The sequence below is a fragment of the Triturus cristatus genome, chromosome 11 (genome assembly GCF_964204655.1).
Source record: "Triturus cristatus chromosome 11, aTriCri1.1, whole genome shotgun sequence".
Taxonomy (NCBI): domain Eukaryota; kingdom Metazoa; phylum Chordata; class Amphibia; order Caudata; family Salamandridae; genus Triturus; species Triturus cristatus.
Window position 1 is genome coordinate 173,436,897 of NC_140594.1, and position 24,556 is coordinate 173,461,452.

The 24,556-nt window shown below is 42.1% G+C and overlaps 1 protein-coding gene across 1 annotated transcript in view; it reads left to right on the plus strand.

Moving 5' to 3' along the window:
• Positions 1–24,556, plus strand: part of FAM216A (family with sequence similarity 216 member A) — a 216,517-nt gene that overhangs the window by 109,039 nt on the left and 82,922 nt on the right. Inside the window, exons 3-5 of the mRNA XM_085633930.1 lie at positions 5,775–5,914; positions 9,400–9,544; positions 11,050–11,236. Coding sequence (XP_085490056.1) covers positions 5,775–5,914; positions 9,400–9,544; positions 11,050–11,236 — 472 coding nt within the window. The remainder of the gene's footprint in view (positions 1–5,774; positions 5,915–9,399; positions 9,545–11,049; positions 11,237–24,556) is intronic.

Sequence of the window (24,556 nt, forward strand, 5' to 3'; positions counted from 1 at the left end):
GGATATGATTAAAGGAGGAGGAAGAAGAGTTGCTGATATAAGTGAAAGTAAGAGGGTCTGACCAAATAAAAAGCCTAGATTGCAAACTGTTGGACCCAGGGTAGTGTGGTAAATTTAAATTACCTAGACTTAATTTATGCGGTAAAATACAATACGAATAACTCAGTAAAAATAAGAGGCAGAATCCGTGGTATTCGAGGGTATAATAGGGAATTTATTCCTTACAAAGGAATGATGGTTCGAACCAGGCAATCGAGTTCCGTCACCACGAAGGTTCAGGAAGGGATCAGCAATACATTATTGACAGGTTATAGCATATATAGTAATGCATTACAGTAAAGACAGATGCAGGAGGCGTAACAGCTGATAAGAATACACATACGTAATAGAAAGGCGTTACAATAGGCGTGCATAGAGGCGTATACTAAAAACGTCATTATGATGATGACACAAGTGGGTGGATCCATAAGAGAATCCTGCAAAATCAGCAAAAATACATGGCAGAGATGCGCGCGCAGCCGCATGACGTGTGATTGACGTGTAACTAGAGGGTGAAGGGAACTTGACATTTAGCCCTACATGAGGAGACAGAAGTCTGGGGTGTCAGGACAACCTAGTCCTAAATCATATCTAATATCTTGTGTTTAAGGAACTATATTATCTGGAAGGAAAGGTCTTCTCGGACAGATCCTATTCTATACTGACTGCTAGTGCGTGTACAAGCGTCTAAGTGTCTACATGAGATGCGAGGGGGCATGGGCCTACCATGGTAACGAGAGTCATGAATTACTTGCACGGAGGCAGTAAGGCCGGGCCCTTTGCTCTGCAGCTGGAGGGATGTTTACCTAAGCTACTAGACAAGAATGCATTTCTTGAGGAGCGGAACAGATAACTTGAAGGCTGAATACAGTTTTGGCAGGCAACAGGCCGGGCTAGGCACCGTTAGCCGCGCAGGAAGTAAGACAAAGTTCATGGATACAGATGCAGGTCCAGGCTGAAGCATTCAGAGGCAGAAACAGGAAAAAGCTCGATGGCAGAATTCAGGGCCTACCTTGCCAGAGCTGGAAAACATGAAAAGTATACCATATAAAGACGGTGGCAAGGCATACTTAGGAACTGAATATCTGGCCCATTCGTGGCAGATATGAAAGAGGACATATTAACGTTGGACACAATTGTATTTGCGTCTTCATAGCTTGAAGTGGAGGGAACATACATGTACTTGTAGCATGTACATGGAGCCGTTGGGGTCTAGATAGGGGACACAATTGACCATAAAAAATTCATATTTCCTCAGTAGGAGGAGTGGCAATCTGGTCAGCTGCAAGTCCTTAGACTATCTTGAAAAGTTCTTGCCAGCAAGAAATTATTTAGTTTGTCTGTATTGATTTTTAGAGGGGTGTGACTCATCCAAGAAACAACTAAAAAGAGACACCTCTTGAAATTCGTGTAGCCATCAGATGGTTTTCCTTCCCGATCCGCTAAGTTGTCAGCCCAGACTAACAAAACAATGGAATTAGAAGTTGAAACATGGAGCCCTCTTTAAGTGGGATGCGGGATCGGGCATTCTACTTGCTTTGGTTACACTCAAACTGGGACTCAAATGAGCATCTGCACATCTGCAGGGAAAAGGCGGAGGAAAAGCGGCATAAGACCAAAGAAACTACCAGAATGACAAAAACAAAAAAGGTGTTCAGTGCAGGCAGGCCAGGTGCAAACCCACCATCTCACAATGTTGCGAGGCAGTTTTTCACTGGAAGTGGTGCCCTTCAATACTCATGCTGCCTGACGAGCCCCAGAGGTAAAGGACAGTAACAAGAAATAATTTTCAAAAAGCACCATAAGCATCTTAAAAGATCATTGAACTCTGCCTATAGCAAGATAACCACCACCAAGCAAGAATAGAAATAGAAGGAAGAAAAGTATTTTTCTATTGTTAAAGGTGGGGTCACCGCTAGGCCTGGGCAAAAATTTCGTTCCGTTCGCGGAAATTGCGATAATTTGACATTTGCGGTTTCCGCAGCTTGGCGATAATTTGTTTCTTGCTCGCGCTGTAAAATGATACATTCTCGCGCGCGCGCGATCGCCTTACCTGAATCCCTGCGTTCGCCGACAAGTTTTCTTGATCCGGTCGCGTTCTCCATGAGATGTTGTATTGTTTTTAGCCATTTGCGCTGTCTCGCGACAGTTCGCGCCCGCAGTGACGTCATGCGTCGCGCGATCACGTCTTTCTTCTCGCGATCATGCACCGCGAGAACAACTCAAAACAAGATGGCCGCGCCCGCAAGCAGCCACATGGGTAAGTTGGCGACCCGCAACCATGCAGAAAATCGCGCGAACATGCCGGAAAAAAACTTCCGCATCTTCGCGATATTTCTGCTTGTTTGCGATAATTTTAAACATTCTCGCGATAATTTGCGAAGGTTAATTCCGCAAATTCCGCCCACCCCTAGTCACCGCTCATGTAATGCAGCATTTTTCTAGAGCATCCCAACAGGCAAGAAATGCACCACCAACATCACCATGCTGCCTGCATTTCTAATTCCCACACCCCTGTTTAGTGAACACACTGAGGTCCCTAGGTAAGGCAGCAGACAGTGTGTTCACAAGGTTGAGATCCCTACCGCTGCCAAGCTCCGACACAACTCCTCACAGTTAAGTCCGATTTGCCTGTCATCAGCATGAAACATTAAAATAAAAACAAGACTGAATCTGTTTAGAAAGTTGGGATACATAGACATTGAACAGCGTGGGGCAGAGGACTGTCTCACATCACCTCTCTAAAAATGGAGGGAAAGGCTACCATTAATGGTTTGAGATCATGTTGTGTGCTACTGTGTTGACGGGCGCAGAAAGGTCTGGAAGAACCAAAGTGGCAGATCCAATTTGATCTACTAACAGCCAGAGATCCTTGAGAATTGAGACTAAGGTAAATTAGGTGCTGTTCAGTGGACACAAAGCTGATTAAGTGCGATCAAGAATATGATTGGATTCCAAAGAATATATGCATAGGAAGGTGATCGCTTTGGCCTATCAAAAATGAATGAATAAAACGCCTGACTCCCTTTCCCAACTCCGTACATGCTGGGAGGACGATATTAGGGAGCTAGAGGATGAAGAGTGGCAAGAGGCTCTAGCCCCATCAAAGGAGGTAGCTATTGCATCTAGGTTTAAGCTAATACAACGTAAGATCCTTCACAGAATGTATCTCTAATGCCAGAAATTAGTCAAGATAGGATACCTACGGACCGTAAGTGTAGGAGGCAATGTAACCTAGTGGGTACGTTTATCCACATACTATGGGACTGTGAATACATTAAAAAATACTGGAAAGATGTGCTTCACTGCCTGGAAGAGGTGCTGGAGATAAGAATGGAATTAGACGCTAAATGTTGCCTCCTTAATATTTGGGGACCCACAGATGTGAATAGCAAGGAAAGGACCTGGGCTACGCTGAGAATGATAGGAGCTAAGCGAAATATCGCAAAAGCATGGGATGCCCCCTAGACGCCAACACTTAGTGCCTGGATGGAAGATATGGATTGGTGTATGCTAACGGAAAAAACAATATATGAAAGTCGGGACTGCCCGAGGAAATGGGACAAGGTATGGGGCAAATGGAATACATATAGAGAGAAGAACATATGCACCGCACCGCAGCTTTCCCCTTCCCATAGAGTCAGTGAGTTATAGTTGTTCAAAGTAGGAAAGGAAAGGTACGAACAGAAAATCAACACACAATATGGTCAATTCTATGTTTATTGAGTATGTGAGTATCTCTATGTTTCACCGACAGATATGCTCCTGTAATGTATTTTCTATTTTCATCAATAAAAAGAGGTTTTTACGAGAATATGATTGGATTCCAGAAAGGTGGACAGCTGAAAGTTGATTACCTTGTCCAGAATTTAGTTTTAAAGAGAAAAAAGGTGCTTAAAATGGTAAGATGTATAGAAGAATTCTTCAGGAGCGAAATGACGAGCTCTTGTTTTCAATCCTGAGATACTTGGAAGACAGAAATAGAAAGACTGCAAAGATCAGTTAAAACAAAGTACACCACCAGAGAGAATTGGTGAAAGGCGTTGGTGGGTAACGTCCATTGTGGAACCATTGTGGAACCAGCCTTGACAGAAAGCATTAGCTAAGTTGTCCGGTGAAGGGATGGAGGAAAGACGTCTGAAAGAAAAGAAAAGGAATAGAACTAAAAAGAACGTTAGCCTTGTCAACAGAGATGGAAGATAAGAGATTACTACGATCTTCTGATGGAAAAAGTCCAAAGGTGGGTCACAAAAACTTTGGGAAACTGCACCATGATCTCCTCGCACATAGTGCCTCACGAAGATATAACAATCTTAACATTTCTATTAGTGGATTTAGCAGAAGTTACAATTCAGTCTGCATGTTGGAAGAGGACACTAGCAAATCCAATGGATTTTCTGTGTGTGTGTGTGTGTGTGGTGTTGTAAAGTATACCTTGCATACGTCAGGTGGAATGGAGGGCAAGATCTTTCTGCCCTTTTTGCAGAGTAATTTCACTTCTTTTTTCTAGGGTGATGAGTGTAGTCAGTGATCATAGCAGGTTTTGAGAGACATCTTTTAATTGAGAGACTGGAGAATCCACAAGTTCTCTGCAGTATTTGAGAGAGCGAGAGAAGGGGATAGAATTGAGGAAGGGTTGAGGGTAAAGTGTTGGTGTCAGGCTTGTTAAGGGAGGGTCGCAAGTTTATGAAAATGAGTGTTGTGGGGAGTTAAACTTAAACTGGAATGATCAGACCACAGAACTTGATAGGGCTGTGTGCACTGTACACATTTCAAATGACTAAAGAGAAGGTCTCAGTTGCGGTTGGCCTGATACATGAGGGCAGAAACAAGTTGGGCTAGTTCCAGGGCTGCACAGACGTCAATCAGACAAGACACTTAGGACAGGAAGCTTTGCTTAGAAGCTAAAATCCCCTAAAAGAAGGCAGTCTGATGAGCTAAGAAAGACGTAGGAGAGGAAATCTAATACTTACCGAAGGTATTGATCTGCCCAGGGGGAGGATAAAGTAGGATGCTGTTAAGTGAGTTGGATGAGATAATGATTTTGAGGCCAAGCATTTGAGCATGGAGAAGGGGTAAGGGATGAGATGTGATACTGCTAATGTGTCTTTCAAAATTCCATCAAGGCCACCACCACTCTGTCGCGGCGTGGTAGATGCATCGCAAGTAGCGAGGTTGAGAAGCACGAGCGAGATAAGGTGTTGAAGTGTCATGTGTTCAGAACTCAATAATGAGAAGAAGATCAAGGTTGGCATCCTGTGTGAGGATGCCGTTCTCTGTGCTATGTTTATGAAGGAACTGGCATGAACTAACATGCAGGCAAGCTGGGAAGAGCAGAGGTAGTGAAGTCTCCCAGGGACTGTACTTGCCTAAGGTTGTCCTCTAGAGTGGAGGTAGAGTTGTCTGACTGGAGACAGGACCATCTGCCCTGTTTGGAGATTTTAGAGACCCTCACCTGGCTGGCGAGGACCTCAGTGCTTTGAAGCGAGCCTCCGCCATGGCAGCTTCTTTCACATCCCTGAAGTCTGTAGAGTTTTTAAAATGCCCTCATGGAAACTTTTTGTTTATTGAAAAAATAAATGTCCAAAGTGGGTGCTTGTTGTATGAACACAAAAATAAAATGACACCGACCTATAGGGAATTTTCTCTCTGCACATGCAGCTCATGTTACACTTTCCCTCCCTGTGCATCCATTCCTCCCCTTAACATCTTTTTATTTTCTGTCTTTCTTTCAGCAGCCTCCGAAATGAGCAGTGGTAAAATTGTTAAACATGGGCAAGGGAAAGGTGAAACAGTGCTGCAACCTCTACGTTCTGAACCGCAAGTCCAAAAAGTTCAAATCCCAAAATCTATGATGACGATGTCATTTCTAAAGGTATCGTAATTTATTGAAAAAACGGTTTTGACAGCTTTGTGAATGAAATTGCGCCAATATTAGCAATGTGCAACCTGATTACAGCAATGTTTTGTACTCTATTTGGAGACGGTCGTAAATTTTAAAGAGGAGCTTCAGTGCAATTCGCTTTGAAATTAAATCCTAATACCACTCCCTCACCTCACCCTGGCCATCTCACAGAGCCTCCCAATTTGTGCGATGAGACACAACTTTGCATTTGGCCATTTGAGACTTCAGATGGTTAAAAACAAAAATGATAGCTATTACTGACAAAGCCTTCCTCAAAAGCATGTAACGTAGAGAGTTCACTTCTATCTAACAGTTTAAAGGGCCGTCCAGTGATTGATTTCACAGTAGGTCAAAAAAGTTATAATCAGACATCATCAAACAAAGGTACATTTTGGAATCAGGACCTTAACTAGACATTGTCAAACAAAGTGACATTCTGGAACCCGATTATACGGGATACAGAAGTGGAGTTAAGAAAAAAGATTTATTTTACACTGGATGATGTGTTTAGCTTGGTTCCTGCAATGAGATTTTGTTTAGTTTAATACACTCTTCTTGCAAACTGAAGCATAGCTCTGAACCAAAATCCTCTGGATATACCTAAATTCGTGTATGGATGAAGTCTGCATGAAGTGAATGAGTACTGGTATCACATATATATGCACACACTGAAATGTTTGTTTTCCCTGGCGTATGCTTTTGTTCTAATGCAATGGTAGAGTTTATACATGTCATCAGAGCCAATCATTTTTATGAAGTATGTAATGTAAATATACAAACGTGATAGAAACCTTAGGTTTGTAGAAGAAACACTAATTAGAATGATTCAAAATGTCTTAAAATAATACTTTTAATAATGTTTTTTAAAAAGCTCACTGAAATCTCATTCATTGTTTTCACATACAGCTGCACTACACAGAATGTTGCACATGAAACATCAGCATAGCTGTTCAGTTTAGTTAATTAAACTTTTGTGTCAGCTCTTTGATGCGTACATCATGTTGGTACAGAGTGTTATGTCACGTGGTCTTTGTGGATGCAGCCATATTTTATAGGCATTGGTTGAAATGTTCATACATTGCTGTGCCAACTGGATTATCCCCGCTTTTGTGATATGTGTAGATTGATGTACAGTAAGGCAGACGTAAAGTATAAGTGGTTCTAGCTGGATGGTTTATGATAAGTACCCTTTTCTGCTATCCATGCTTTGGTGGTTCTTAAAGGTCCAGGTCTTGGATGACCTTTGGGTTTGCTTTGTGGTCTAGGTGTGTTGAAGCAGGAAGGTAGGTTTGCAGTATTCATGAGATGTGCTTCTGTGCCTGACATGTCATTTGACCTTCCTTCCAGACAGGGTGAAACAGTGGGAGTCATAGTTAAGTTCATTGTACAGGTGACATGATACCAATGGCACATGAAGTTCAAAAACGTTTGGCTAGTTCAGGTGGGTGTGGTTACCCATGCATAGTTGAAAACAATGTATACATTGGTATTGGTGGACTGTACATATGCTGGCAACTCACCTCAGAGATGGGTATTGCAAGGTTTTTTTCATACCCTAGGAAAGTTGATGTGGGTGTGCGTGTGCATGCTGGTGCTTTGTAGAGCACCAAGGACCACACAGGTTGCTGTGTGAAATTAAAGTAAATGTGCTGGTTGCGGGTGTTTGGTGACAGCACTGATGAAGAAAAATTAACTTGTGATCTGTCATGTTTGTTCTATGTAATGCAATACCAGTGTTGTGAAACAAAGTCCTCCTAAGAACCCAGGTATGTACTATCTTGTGTGTTAAGTGACACAAGGGCCATAGAGTTTGACATCTTTTTTTTACTTGTACATAATAATAACAGCCACATAGATCACATGAAAACCCACACGCTTCCTCTCGAGCAGTCACACATGGCAGGATGGTATCTTTATGTAAATGTGTTTTGGTGCCATGTGAGAGGTCTGAGGAGCTCTATAAAGGCTACTAAGCTACAATACAATCATTGGCAAGCAGTGATTTCCTACAGCTCTTACAGAAGTAAATGGGCATGCAGTATCTGCGGGTAACAGGCCACTTCAGAGTAAATACCTCATATGCTTCTTGATGTATATGGTGACTGTACCTAGTTCCATAATAGTCTTGACTATCTTTTGGTCTAAAGCTACCGTTATTGATGCAATGATTCTAATCCCTGTCAGTACATTTTTTTAAATAAAATATTTTCATTGGGGTGCTTTTGGTGATGACGACATTAAGATTAAGAACAGAATATCGCAGATAACTGTTAGATGCTACAGTGCTGTTTTAGCATAGAAAGGCATCACCATTTTCACAATAGCTTGTCCTACCAGGATATTCATTCTTTGTAAATAAATTTTTAACGACAGAATTATAAAGAGAAAAAATTAGGAATATTGAGAGTGTGTAAATGTATGACCCATCAAAATACTGTTTTCTAAGTTACCACATTGTTAGTCTACGATCTCCTTGCAGGCTTTTCCACGTTCACCATTTCCTTGCCATTCTATCGGTTAGTATTTTTTTTTTCAATTTAATTGTTCCCATCTGATTGTTAGTACACTTATCCCGTGATTTTTACCTTTGCCTTTTTCCTAAATAATTGTTAATTCCTTAATTTAATTTTTTTAAGATGTTACCTTTACCAAATGTCACAGTTCCACATATTTATAGTATATTCCTTACCCCTTGCCCTTTACACCCTACACATAACTCCTTACTCTCTTACACTTTATCAATTACCTTTATCCTTAACCTCCACCCTTTCCGCTATTCTTACCCTTAATCCATACACTTTACCTTGCTGTTTAACCTTAACACCAGCCTCATACCCTTAGCCACTTCTAACTTATGCCTCACCCAATTAATCTTACTCTTAACACATTAGCCACTTACCTTTAACCTTAACTCCGAACCCTCAATTCTTTACCTTTCACATTTTATCCTTAATTCCTTCCCCATAATCCATTACCACTTATCTCTTATCTTTACTGTTAGCCTATTTCCCATAACCCTTTACCCCTTACCACTTACCCTTAACTTCTAGTTTAACCCCTAACCTATTACCCTTAACATCTTACCATTAGCCCATTATTTATAACCTCTTACCCTTAACCTCATAACTCTTACCCTCCTTCCTCCTTCCCCTAACCACCTCTCCTCCTTCCCCTAACCAATTTTCTCAATAATATTACTTATATATGCTCTCATTGAACAACTGCAATAAAATGACAAATGATGAGATGGTCTATCATGAAATTGTAGTACACGAGGAAACGTACATGAGGAAATAGCATAACAATGAAATAGATGCATACAAATGGTATGCTCCCTTCCAAACATCATCAACCATTCTGAAGTTATTTCCTATTATGCAAGAAGTCTTCTCTAAACCAGTTAGAGTGGCAAGATCTTCAATCAATTATTGTATTTAATCCCTTTAATATTTCAGCACCCGGATCTTACAACAGGACAAAGAAGATATTTGTGCAGCATTGCCAAGATCTACAGCACCAGTTATATGCGGTCCTTGATTAACAGGCAGTATCTGATTGGGTACAATCACCAGAACGAACAAGCCTCAAAAAGGTGCTTTGGTAAGAAACAACCCACCAAACCTATTCTTTATTAAAATGTTAAAAATGTACCTATATAAAACTTTGTGGTAGAGCTGCGCCATTGCTCAGAACATTAGAAAGTTGGAAATTGATACTTGGAGTCATTTAGAAGGACATAGCCTAACACCTCCATGAAATTCATTGAACTGATTTTTTTCGGAAGGGTAAAGGGGCAAAATACGTCCAAAAATAACTATCTCTGTAACGAGGTAGTCAAGGTAAGCTCTAGGAGACTTAGCCCGTTTCGCCAAGATTGTACTATAGATAGGTGTGGCTTACTCAAGGTCAAAAGGTACTTTATTCGCCCACTGAAAGCCATAACATCAGACATTTAAAAAAAGACATTTAATCAAAGTTGCAATCAATTAATAAAACCAAGATCACACAAAAAATATAGTAAAAAAAACTGTGCATATCAATAAAACGACCACTGTTATTGTTTCCAGGGTAAAGATTTTAAACAGCAAGGGATACAATATATATGGTGCTACAGTGCTAAGCATAAAACCAATTACTGTGATCGATATAACATAAAGTGCATGTGATGTCACAAAGTGATCCCTGGGCGCAACCAGCAAAAACAGGCTAGCTACCGCGAAGACAACTTCTTCCTGTGTCTAATAGCCCCTGTTAGGAAGCTCGCTACCCCAAAACAGACCATGGGAGAAGATAACATTTGAAGATATATTAGTGCAGGCCTAAAATGTAGGGTATCCTGGTCTGAGAAGTTGTCACATGGACAAGGTGTGGCTTACTCTCGTAGTACTCCTGAAATTTAGAAATAAGCAGTACTACAAGAGTAAGTAACAGAAAACTCTTTATGAATCTGGCTCTCAGTCTGTATCCGCCCTGTAGCAATTAGGTCAGGAAAGCAGAAAGATCAGCCACTGGTGAGAAAAAGCAAACCAAGATACTGCAGCTCTTACACTGGTGGTTTGGTGAAACTTAAAAAAGACTTCATTGTCATTGTTTCACCACAAAAAATTGACAAAATAGAAGTTTTACATGTCACAACACAATGAAAGTTTAATTGAATGTCAAAAGAAAATACCCATAAAACAAAATATAAAAGGAAAAGCAAAGCAAACGTTGATGTAAACATAGATATTTATACCGCAGAGATGAGTTAATGATTGCATTAAAAAATATAGGAACAGTTCTTTGTAAAATAAACAGAGAGAAAGAATAAACATATTCACATTGCCACCAGATATCCTGAAGATGATCAGTGAAATGTTCATGTCATAACAAAACATGTAAAAGGAGACTTACAAAGTATCTAAGTCTTATTTTATTCTTGTACATGTCACTCTCTGTTACACATTCCTCTATTTCTGGAGGTGCCTGTCCTGCACCATGCTTAGCTGTCGCTAGCCTATACAAGACTGCCACTTCCTATCTCTTCTCAGACAGCAAGTCATCCTTTTGAGGGGGGATGTAATGTCTGTCCCATAACACAGATGTTTGACAATTTGTATTAAAAGGTGTGAGCACATACCAGGAAAATCAGCTCAAGACACAGTGCCTGTGCAAGACTCCTGCCCAGAGTGGAACATCGAAGAAGCTACCCAGGCGACTACCAGCGTCGCTTTCCTCATCGTCCATGGTGCGTGGCCCTGACGGAAAGGGTGGAAAAGTATGGCTTCCAAAGACAGAAGAAAATAAACCAAGGTATGTTTCAAATAAATAGAGGGCTTTTGAACATTCCTTTTGTAGGAATAATGCAACAACAGAAATTCATTCACTCAGAAGATTCAGATATTAACTCAAGATTATAGACACACAATTAAATGCTTATTAATCGTATGCTTTTTTATTAAACTGGTGCAAAGTAACTTTTCCTTTGCACCAGTTTAAATTAAGAAGTTTACCTTGAAACATATTTTAAATGGGTGACAGGACTGAAGAAGCCGAAACAACCAGCTGGAATGAGTTTGCAAAGCAAAGAAAAGTAAGGGATGATGTGATCATGTGAAGTCAAAGGTTAAACTAGTCCCAATCAAAATAAAAGGAAAGGGAGATCAGAAACATAAAGAATACCTACAAGGATGGCTAGTTGCTGTGCGCTGTGCTATGTTAATCAAGCCCTGTTGCTGTGCACATTTTCATTGTTCTGTGCTTCATCCACAAAACAAAATTGGAAATGTATTTACTTTGGCTTCCTCTCACTTTTTGAATAATATTTTGGAATGTTTTGGAATAAACAAAGATTTCCACATTTGTGAAATCTCATTTTGACTATCTAGAGCCATTTACACATCTGTAAATGTACACAGTATAAATCTACACATGGAAATTGTTTCACACGAATGTAACAACGTTTCCACAGGGAAAATATTTTTCTCTTTGACAAAACCCCTTCCCACACACTTCCACCAATTTTGGAGGTGTTCTCTTCCCATTCCCACTCTGGAAACTGATTGAACAAAGAAAAGGCTTGTGAATACATTTGTGAATATTACCAAATTTTCCTGGGCATTTCTAACCTACAGCTTTCATTGTCCACTCCTGATAGAAGATTTATTCATACGAAAAATATATGTGGGTAAAATCTTTTGCAATAGTAAAACCATGGTTTATAAATCACAAACATTGCTTTAAACCTATAAAAAGGCCATTTATAAGTATTAGTTTAACTTATATGTTGAACTAACATACAAGACTGTTTGATATGTGCATAAGTCATGCCATTGAGAAGATAAGAACTTTGGACCTGATTTAGGGGTTGGAGAACTGTACCCCGTCGTTCAGGGTGGTGGAAGCCACTGCCTCCTTCGGACTACAGGCTGACAAATTTAGAGATGACTCCCAGCCTAGTGGTCATCTCTGTACACTAAGAGGAACTGCTGTCTAAATGAGACCCTCAGTTTCTTCATTTAGATGTAACGTAAGGGTTTCGTCTGTAAGCCACGATAGCTTAATCTCCACATACCTCTGTATGATTGGAAGCCCCAAGCATAAGCAGGACTGGAGGGTGATCTGAGATGCCCCTTTGGAAGCATTTCTACATTTGCAGCTAGGTGTGCATCTTCAAGTGGTGTAAAGAAATAATGTCATCGAGGAGATTTGAAAAAAGGTATACACACTCTTTGTGGGGTACAGAAAACACAATATGTGAGACAACCCAAGAAGCAGGCAAAGCTGGATAAGGAAACAGAGCGCAGAGCAGCTAGCAGTTCTGGTAATGACGTGGTCAAAATCCCTGTCAGTGGCCCCTTTCAAATATCTAGCGATTAGTAACAGCCTGGGGGATTCTGGTAATAGGGAACTCTAAAAGATAGAATGAAGGTTGACGCAGGTGGGGCAGAAGCGTAAACATTTAGGCAGGTAGAGATGGAGCTCTCAAGTGACCCAGATGCTATTGTGAACTTCCAGTGGATGTCCTTCTAGATCCTTTGAATATGAAACAGGAAGTTCTCACATAAATGAATGGCCACTCCACGGGAAACTGGAATGCAGGACATTTGTTAATCCATTCCAGCCCTAGAGGAGCAGTGGGACCCAATCAAGTGGATCTATGAAAGGAGGAGGATATGTCCCCTCAAATGATTGATATTCCAGAATAAAACCTACATGGGTGGTGTGTTAAAGGCATTGTGGTCAATGACTATCAACCATCAAGAGTAATAAAAGGTCAAAATGTGCCATCGTCATTACTAGATATGCCCTCAAGGAATGTCAATGTGCTGTTACTCAATTAAGACTCAATTAAGACTGAGACAAGAAGTAAACAATATCCAAAATTAAGAACTACTATTACCAACTCCCCACCCTACACATACACAAGATAAATGTCTGTGCCCCATCTCTGAGACATAGTGTGAAACCCTGTAAGAGCTGTTACGCCACAACATTGTGTCAAGACACAAATATTGCGTCTTAAATATTGTGATGTCAAAAATATCATGGAACTGAATATTACAGGTAAAAATAGCGTTTTCTTTGTACCATTTTTAAATATCATTGTTAAAAATATTGTGGGCTATGTAGCTGTAATACATATCATTTTTTAAGTGTATTTGTTGTGTATTATTTTTGTACTATTTTTAAAGAGCCCGACAAACATGCGGACCTTTACCTCAGCAAAGAAATGCAGGCCCCACTGTACCAGGTCCCGTTCGGCAGGAGAACCTAGAAGGCAAAAAAGGACAATGGTTAGAGAGGAAGGAAGAGAGCAGGGACGGAAAGCAAAGCGGAAAGTAAAGAAGAATTCCCTCGCACAAATAGGGGGCCGAGAGAAGGACAGAAAAAGGCACCAAGACTGGGGCAAGGGGAAAAAGGAAGCAAAGAGGACACAGAGAGTGGAATGAGGTGAGTAGACAGATGACAGGAGGAGAGCAGGCAAGTACTACGTGAAACGTAAGGAGGCAGGACATTGGCGATCCGTGGGTGAGGAGACTTCAGGAGGAGGACAAGGACCCAGTTGCCGACCATGCAAGAGGAGGAGAGGACGCAGGGAGCGAGGAGGAGAAGGAGGAAGATGCCTGGTCAGAGGAATGGTGGATCCAACCGACTGTTGCTGAATTACCCCCATAACTCAGGAGGGCTGTGGCTGCCAGGGTGAGGGCATTGGTGGCACCATCCTGCCAGACCTGGGAAAAGAGAACACAAAGAAGACATTACAAGAGACATTCATTTACTACTACTCTGACCTACAACCACAAAAGACAATACTCCTATAGAATTCTTATTTTTCCTTTCTTTCTTTTCCTTTCCACCAGCCACCCCCTCCACCCCCCAATTTTGGTTTTTATATTTAGATTGTTGCTATTGAAGCCATCATTCATAAATCAAACAAGCCTCTTAAACCTTATTTCCGACCGTCCCTCCACAAAGTGCTGTCAGAAGTGGGATCGGAGGAAATGGAGGCTTTTGTCGCTAAACTTGCTGATGACTAGCAACGACTAGAGAAGGCCTAGAGAAGTTTATTGTTGTGGTACCAAAAGACCGTGAGACCTTCCAAAAAGTCTTGCAAACCCCAGCTGAACAGATAGATAAGGTGGCTCAAAACCAAGATACAGCTATTTTGATGTGTTAAGAAATGTAGGGGAGGAGAAGATCCAGATTTCTTCTGTAACAACTGCAAAAGAATTACTCAAGCCGCAGCATGGCCCATGTATCAATGAGGACAATATTTGGGAGCCTTGCTAACAGGGGACTTGCAAAGGGCATATCAAGCTGCCAAACCCAGTGGGACCTCTTCTTACTCTGATATCAAGGGGAAGTATACCCATACCTTCAGAACCACAATGTTTTAACTGTTGAGGGTGGGGCCATATACCCTGATTGTGTCCCCTATAACCAGAACCAATGGAAATTGGATTATCAAAACCAATTTTATTGGACTGGAAGAACCCGTATCATTGTTCCCTTAAAATCAGTGGTAATAGCGTAAATGCCCTCATTGACAAGGGATATGGACAAACAGTATTGAGACCTTAAATCTTACACGGCGAACCCCCACAGCAAAAGGGAACTGTTACTTTTCAAAGTGTACATGGAGACAAGAAAGATTATCCAGTAGTCCAGGTAGATATACAAAAGGGTGAAAAACTCAAATTCCACTCCAGGTGAGAAGGAGGAGGGATGTGATAGAAACTTCATGGTAGCTCATAGAGAGGACACCAGTCTTCAGAGGGCTTGGGCTAGAGTTGCTGGGGAAGAAGATTTCAACGAAGAAGGTCCCAGTTTTTCAAATGAAATGAGTTACTTTCAGTAAGGAAGGGAAATCTCAACCAGTTCAACTCTTAGTTCCTGAACCGTTTAGAGAAAAAGTTATGCACTTAGCTCTCAGTCACTTGTTGTGGGGACATTTTGGTAGAGAAAAGAGAGAGAAGGCTATACTTGACCAATTTTATTGGTGCGGTATTTGCAGCCACATAAAAAAGTATTGTAGGTAGTGCATAATCTGACAAAAGAATAGCTGGTATCAACCCCCCAAAAAACCATTGTGCCCTTTACCTATAATAATAGAACCCTGATTACCCTGTAGAAGTAATTATAATTTTGTTATAATTATGGTAGATTATGCAACAAGGTGTCCCAAGGCCGTTCCACTGAGTCAACCCAATACCTCACAGATAGTCTAGGCCATTGTAGAGATATTCTCAAGGGTGGGTTTCCCTAGAGAAAAACCTGACAGATAAGGGAAGTTTTTTTACCTCTAAACTAATGGGACAAGTATGTCAGCAACTAGGTATACAACAGTTAAAGACAGCATCATACCATCCTCAGACTGATGGCCTTGTAGAATGTTATAACGCCATCTTGAAAGTCACCCTAAAAAAATAGCTTGATATGGAAACTAGGAAATGGGCTCAGATGCTTCCAGTAGCTCTGTTTGCCAGTTGATGCAAAGAACAAAGCAGGACAGGATATTCTGCATGTGAGTTGCTGCCCGGAAGGAAACTCAGAATGGTGCTTGATATGGCAAGATAAACTTTAGAAAAAAGAAGGATGAATCCAAAAATAAAATGTAAAACATCATCAACATGTACAAAAAGTGCAATACGATAAAAAGACAAAGTTGTGAACCTTCTCACTTGGAGATTATGTATTACTTCTGTTACCTACGGCTGAAAACAAAATGTTGAGTCAATGACAAGGGCTGTGTAAATAGTACAGAAAGTAACTCCTGTGACATATAAACTCAAAGTTAATAAAATGAGAAACGAAAGCTAAGGTTACCATGTAAATCTCCTGAAAAATGACAGGGACCACTACTTGCTTTATATGTAGCGGGTTTAGAACCACACATAAAAAAAGACTTTTAGGGCCCGATTACGAGTTTTGCGGTCCGGACTCGCGGGGGTGCGGCAGTCTTCCTACCGTCCTGTTCTGAGATGGGCGGTGGAACTGCCTCTGCCCCACCACAGCTGCCAGGTAACTGCCGTCAGGAGGCATCTATATATTTGGTGGGACCGCTGCAGTTCCACTAAGCATATTAGAAGGTTCCTCTCCTACCAGTTTTACATGGAAATTCCTCCTCCCTGTAAACCCTGGCAAAGAGAAAACAAAGGTGCCTCTGCGCCCTGTGGATGCACACAGTGGGGCAAAATATTTGCCCACCTGTGTGCATGCATGCCAGTTCCTGCACGGCATGGAATTTTCAGTCCATGCGTGCAGGAACTGTTTTTGGAGTTTCTATTGCTGTGCCTGTTTTTAAAGGCACTGCAGTAGGTACGCCCCAAAAAAGGCTGCCAGAGATGGGCTACACTCGTAGACTGCTGGGCTGCCTCACCATGGGTTTGGCGGTGCTACGGCGGGTCGGACACGGCGTTGCACCACCAAACTCTTAATCGGGCCCAAAGTGTTTAGATCCAGATCTAAGTGTTGTAAAATGACAGGATCTATATTCCTATTTAAAGTCCTGTCCGAGATATTTCCACTAACTCCTGGCCATAACCGTATTATTCAACATTCAATACCCAAAGAGCCAGGAAAAATAATAAGGTTAAAACCTTACTAAATACCAGAAGCAAGACTAAATGTGATAGAGGAGAAAGTGCAGAATATGTTAAAGCTGGGTGTGAATATTCAGTAAGCGAATGGAATTTGTCAGTGATTCTAGCCCTAAAACCTAATAGTACTATACGCTTCTGTATAGGCTTCAGAGAAATAAAATCTCCAAGATTGACATATACACAATTCTTGTATTGACGAGATGATACAGAGATTAGGACATGCTCAATATATTAGAACCCTTGATTTGTGTAAAGGATATTGGCAGATCCCTTTAACCCAGGGGTCTTCAAACTGTGGGGCGCGACCCCCAGGGGGGCCGTGGAGTGATGCAAAGGGGGTCGCGCCTTCCCAGTCACACTTCTGCCCAGGCCCAAGGGCTTCAGCCCCCCCCCCCCCCCCTTCCCCCGTCCTGTGTCTCAGCCCGGGCTGCTGCAGTGAAACTTGAGCTGCTGGGGGCTCAGCTGGGCAGTGTCTGGAGTCCTATCTCCGGCACCCCCGTGTTTTTTCACAGGTCTTTAAAGACCATTTAACATGCCTTTGTAAACTGGTTACAGAGGCTTAGGTTTTATCCCTGGTTCCAGTACCCCCTGGGTCCCCACTGTGCCTATTCCTTACATTTGGATTTTCCATTCACTGCTGTAGTGTGAGAATGCATTTCATGGAAAGGAATACAAAGTTGGCTTCCTGGGGGCGCCGTGTGTGAAAGTTTATTGTGCTTTTGAAGCACCTGCTGCAGCGTTTCTTTCCCCGGCAATCACCAGGCCTCACATAAATGTCAAGATAACGTGTGATTAATTATCTTCCTGGAGAGAGATCAGAATGTTGTATAGTTGAGGTTTTGACTTGGGTGATGTTAGTGCAGAGGGTTAATATGCATGCTGCAAAGAACGTGTACCAAGTAGATTACAGAGTGCGTATGATGTGAAGAGATCAGCAGGTTACTGCTTTCAAAGAGACATCCTTTTGTTACTTGCAATGTATAACTTAAAGTCCTGATATAGAATAGTGAGCTATTAACTTTCATCCTAGAACAGCATGCACACTACAAAGAATACATTATTAGACCATTGATTAATGTTGCAAAAAGGGTTAATTTGGCTAGAAATCAATTCTTATTATTAAAGGAAACTCCCAACTTTGCTGTTTCTTTTTCGGCTCGGAGTTTGTGCTTCTCCACACCAAGCACTCTTGAACTATACTGCCAACCAGTATGGATGACATGTGACTCCTATACTTTTAGTCCTTTGGCTTATGTAACATTTCCTATACACTGATTTACACACTTATGATTGATTGTCTCTGTGTAATGTGTGTGTGATGCAAAGTGCTCAGACACCCTACACTGGTATGAGTGGCACTATATAACTAATTCAATGCATCTGAGAGTGTGGGGTTATGGAGACTTGGTCACTGTTAAAGGGTGCTAGTGAGAGAATCCGTGGTGGGGGTGGTCATTGTGGGGGGCACCAACAAACATTGTCGCACAGGGCACCACCAGCACTAAAGCCGGCCCTGGGAAGTATGCACAGATAAGCGCTGAAAATACCGCTTTAGGTGACTGCTTTTTTTTGTACCAACTGGGCCACCAAAATAATCTGCTGGCAACCCTAACCATAGGACTGGAAGTTTGTTGCAGGATCAGCACATTATTTATTTCCTTCACCCTCGATCCCCGATTAATGCCGCAATAGTTTAACTTAGATATTAAAGTCTACGCCCCCGTCAATAACATGTTGAGTTACTTCATGGGTCTGGGAATGCACCCTCCATTCAGACAACTCATTCCTCATTCTCGCCCTTCATTTTCACGCTCACCCTGCACTCACAGTGATCACAATGCACTCACACTGATCACCATGCACTCACACCATTCACCCGCTCACCCTGCACTCACAGCGATCACAATGCACTCACACTGATCACCATGCACTTGCACCATTCACCCGCTCACCTTGCACTCACAGTGATCACAATGCACTCACACTGATCACCATGCACTCACACCATTCACCCGCTCACCCTGCACTCACAACGATCACAATGCACTCACACTGATCACCATGCACTTGCACCATTCACCCGCTCACCCTGCACTCACAGCGATCACAATGCACTCACACTGATCACCATGCACTTGCACCATTCACCCACTCACCTTGCACTCACAGTGATCACAATGCACTCACACTGATCACCATGCACTTGCACCATTCACCCGCTCACCTTGCACTCACAGTGATCACAATGCACTCACACTGATCACCATGCACTTGCACCATTCACCCGCTCACCTTGCACTCACAGCGATCACAATGCACTCACACTGATCACCATGCACTTGCACCATTCACCCGCTCACCTTGCACTCACAGTGATCACTCTGCACTCACAATGCACTTGTCCTGCTCACACTATACCTCAACCTGCAGTCACACAAGTACACTACTCATCCTGCACTCATGTGACACTTCACTCACCTGTCCCCCTCACTACTCAATATGCAACTCACTCAAACAAGCCCATCAGTAATCATACATTCATTCATCCCATTCTGAACTTGCATCCGCACCCAAAATGAGAGAGGACAGCAAGGGAGTGAGAGAATTTGATTGAAGAGGTCAGGGATGAGGAGAAATGTGAATTGCCGAAGAGAAGTGTGGACACGCAAGAAGTGAGTGTGATCCAAAGGTGAGGGCTTCTGTTAGAACAAAGGGGAGATGTGAAAGAGGAATGGGGGGACTGGAGAGGTGTAAGATACAAATAGACAAAAATTTGAATGAAGAGACGAGGTGAATGAGAAGTGCTGAGGGGCACGGGAGGTGACAGGGCCAGAGAGGCCATGCGATAAATGTGAGAGACTGTTAGAGATGAGGGCAGTGAAAGGACAGAATGGCAAGAGGTGATTAAAGGTGAAGTGAGAGGTTGAATGGGGAGAGTTCAGAAGTTGTAAAAAGGGGTGAAAGAAAATGACCTGCAAAGTGAGAGAGGGATCCGGGGTTAGGAGAGGAGAGAGGGATGGAAGGGAGGTGGTGAGAGGAAAGCTGCATGGGTAAAAGGCTTAACTCTACACAAAACCGCCAGGGTTTTAAGGGACCCCTGCTTCTTCCGGTCAGGGCCAGGTGAGCTTCTAATGTGGCAGCACGTATTGCTGCAGAGTGGAAGGCCCTTCACAAAGGTTGACTTGAAATATTTCTGATGATAATTGCTGTATTTTGGTTATAAATGGGTACTGATTGGGTGAAATCTTTCCTCAGCGTTACTGTGTGTAACAAATATCAAAATAATGAAGCAATGCTATCCCAAAATACGCGGCATCACATAACCTTATTTACATTTTCATCCCACGCAATTTAGTCAACAGGTTTAGACATTTTTGTCAAGAGGGGGTCCTTACGCCTCAAAATGTTGACAGGGGGGTCTCGGCATCCAAAAGTTTGAAGACCTCTGCTTTAACCTGAAGGGCAAAGAGAAAACAGCATTTTCTATACTGGGTGGCCTGTATCAATTCAACGTATTGCCTTTTAGGCTCCATGGGGCTCCAGTCACCTTTCAGAAAAAGCAAAGCAGAGCAGAAAAACGAGCATAGAAGGCAAAATAGAGAGCAGAAAACTAGCAGAAAAGGTAAAACAGAGGACAAAAAATTGAGCAGTAAAAGGCAAAATTGAGCAGTAGAGGGCAAAGCAGAGAGCAGAAAACAAGCAGTGAAGGCAAAATGGAGGGCACAAATACAAGCAGAAAAGGCAAATCAGAGAGCAGAAAAATGAGTAGAGAAGCAAAATGGAAGGCAGAAAAGCGAGTAGGAAAGTAAAACAGAGGGCAGAAAAACGAGCAAAAAATGCAAAAACGGGGCAGAAAAACAAGCATAAATAGACAAAACAGAGGTCAGGAAAATGAGCAGAAAGGCAAAACAGGGCAGAAAAGTGAGCAGAAAAGGCAAAACGGGGCAGAATAACAAGCAGGAAACTGAAAAACAGAGAGCAAAAAAACAAGCAGAAAAAGGCAAAACAGAGGGCAGAAAAACAGACCAGAAGAGGACAACGAGCAGAAAATCAAAAAAGAGGGCAGTAAAACGAGTAGAAAAGGCAAAATAGAGGGCAGAAAAACAAGCACAAAAGGCAAAACAGAGGGTAGAAAAATTAGGCAGAAACGGAAAAACAAAGCTAAAAAGAGGGCAGAAAACGTACCGGAAAATGCAAAATGGAAGATAGAAAAATGAACAGGAAAGCAAAACAGAGCAGAAGAGGGCAAAACAGAAGGCAGAAAAACGAGCATTAAAGGCAAACAAAAAGCAGAAAAAGCAATACGGAGGGCAGAAAAACAAGCAATAAAGGCAAAACAGAGGGCAGAAAAATTTGCAGAAAATGCAAAACAGGGTGGAAAAAAGAGCAGTAAAGGCAAAAAAGAGGGCAGAAAAACAAGTGTATTAAAGTAAAATAGAGGGCAGAAAAACTAGCAGAAAAGGCAAATCAGAGAGCAGAAAATGAGCAGTAAAAGCAAAACAAGGGGTAGAAAAATGAGGGCAGAAAATGAGCAAAAAAGGTAAAACAGAGCCGAAGAGGGCTAAACAAAGGGCAGAAAAGGCAAAACATAGGACAGAAAAACAAGCAGAAAAGGCAAAACAGAGGGAAGAAAAAGTAGTAGAAAAGGCAAAACAGAGGGGCGAAAAACAAGCAGAAGAGACCAAACAGAGGGTAGAAAAATGGGCAGAAAAGCCTAAACAGAGCAGAAGAGGGCAAAACAGAGGGCAGAAAATGAGCAGGGAAGGCAAAATGAAGGGCAGAAAAACCAGCAGAAAAGGCAAAACAAAGCATGAAACAAGCAGAGGAGGCACAAACAGGGGGCAGCAAGTAGACAGGATGCGAAGGGTAGCAGACTGTGGGCAAGTTGGACAGGAGAACTGTCACAAGGGGACCTGGCGTGAGAACCTACATAATTTTTACAGATATTAATCCTCAATGGGAAACACCTATATATATATAAACATAGCAGGTGCCCCAACTGAAGCTCTTGGGCTTGAAAAAGGCAAAGCAAGTGTGTTTTCTCTGCAATTCTACATTAAAAGATGATGTGAAATGCTTTGTGGAGTTGAATGCATCGTTGATCTATTGGAACGCAATGTGTAGTGACTGTGACGAGTGGGTTCTTTGTTGTCCTTACCTGTTGAGAGCAGAGCCCATGGTTCTCCTTTTAAATGACTGCAATTATATAAATGTGCAAAATTACCTGAAGGTCTGCTCGTTTGCCCAGCCCTGTCCACCTTAGTAGTATGCAGTGTTCTTCCCACCTTTTGCCAGAATGATGGGCTGCTTACCAAAATGCCCCCTAGTGCGTTTTCTCTTGCTATTGGTGATGTGTTCTTGATGCTGAGGAATGAGGACATCTTTTGGTAGAAATCCCTCTTTGTACTCCTGTCCTCTTCTCTATAGGAAGATTCATGTTATCACAAATTTCTGGATAAAGGCACATACTCTCTCACAGACTTACTCAAAGAGTCATGTACTGACACACAGGCCCGTCCAGAAAATCAAGCAGTGGGGACTGTATTGTTGTTAACTTTAAGCATCCCCAACATGTGGCAACAATTTTATTAAGAGCATCCTCATTATTGTGCAACATGAATAGTATATGTGTTCGTCCACTGGGCTATTTCTATGCACATTTGAATAAAGATCCGCGTCTTCAAAAGAGAATTAGGCCAGCAAATTCAATTCAGAGCCCTGCCCTGGATGTACCATATGTATACAATATTAATCAAGGTGGGTATGGGCTCTCTGCAGAAACACAGAATAGACTTCATGTTGCTGGCCATTGCAATAATGGGTTTATCGTGGACATACAGAATAGATATGATGCTCTATCTGGCTTGGAGGCATGCGACTGACGTGAGGTGTCTGTGAGTCTGGGTAATGTAACACCAGCTGAGATATCACCCATTAAGACCACACAGGTCAAAGCTACTTGTAATATTGTTATTTCCTGGAACATTGCAGGCTTGGCATCAAAGATGACGGATGACAATTGGATTATGTATATTAAGCAATTTATGGTCATCTGCCTGCAGGAGACATGGTCAGTGGAATGTGATCTTTTCCTTGAAGGGTATAAGGCCTTTTATGTTCCTGCAATAGCATCAAGTAGAGGTAGGCCTAAGGGGGGACTGGTGATTTTTATTTCCGTTACACTATCTTGCAAAATTCGTAGAATTTTAACAGCAAATACTGGATTTATAGGCTTAGTATTGAATGGAGAAAATTGTCTGGCTGGTTTGGTCAATTTTTATAACGCTGTCAATGTCAACACGGGTTCTAACCAAATATTTGCACTAAATGAATTTATTAACTCTTCATTGAGGGAATGCCTCCATAACCTTATAATTATGGGAGATTTTAATGTTCATCCTTGCGGTGATCCCCTGTCGAAATGTTTAATGGATTTGCAGTGTGACCGCCTCGACGGTTTGCATTTGGAACATACGATAGAAGGGGAATTCTTTAATGACTTACTGAGCTGTTTAGATCTTTCTTTGGCTATGGCTTTGAGGGATCCCACAAAGTGTTTTGATACCCCAACCTTTAAAGGCCATGGGAGGGGTACTTTTATTGATTATGTGTTACTTTCTTTGCCTATGCAGTCATTTGTGGACTCTTTTACTATCGAACAAAGTGAATTCAGTGATCATAACCCACTCACTGTTCACCTGAAGGGTCCCTGGACAATTAAAGAAGATCGGAAATGCTTCAATGGCAGGTTGAGCACAATCAATGGGAGACGGCGCCTCAGATGGGCAACGATTACTCCTGACCTATTATATAAAAATAATAGGGACAATTGCACGCAGGACATTAAGAACTGTATTGAAGAAGGGGCAGACCCGAATCAGGTTCTTGGTGCTTTTCAAAGCTTGACGGAGAAGGTGTCTGAGTTGATGGCGGTCCCAATAAAGACCATAGAGGATGAGGGCCCGAGATGGTTTAATCATGCTTGCTCCAAGGCAGCACGTAATCTAAGGATAGCCTTGGCAGCTAATCCTAGAATAAAAACGAATGTTAAGTTGTGTCATAAAGAATATAAGTCTGCCATTGCTTTACGCAAGGAGTTGTTAAGAGTGGAGGCGTGGGATGAGATTCTTGATCCCTCTACTTTAAAATGTAGCTCTAGATTCTGGACGGTAGTAAAAAAAACATTTCTGGTCCAGGACCCGGGTGATGGTCTAGAATGCTGCATAAAAAAGGAAGAATGGGAATCACACTTCAAACAATTGTATAGTTGTGTGGTGACTGAAAATGTAAATCTGCACCCTGGTAATGATGGTGGAATTCTTACATTTGATAGAGGCGAGGTTATGGAGGGCATAGTGGGACTAACAGCCAGGAAAGCTCCTGGCCCTGATGGGATCCCACCAGACTTATATAAGTCTGAACCAAGTTTCTGGGCTCCCATTTTAGAGTCTGTTTTTAACGCTGCTGCTGAAATTGGCTGTCCCCCCTCATGGGGAGTTTCAACGATTGTCCCTGTCTTCAAGAAGGG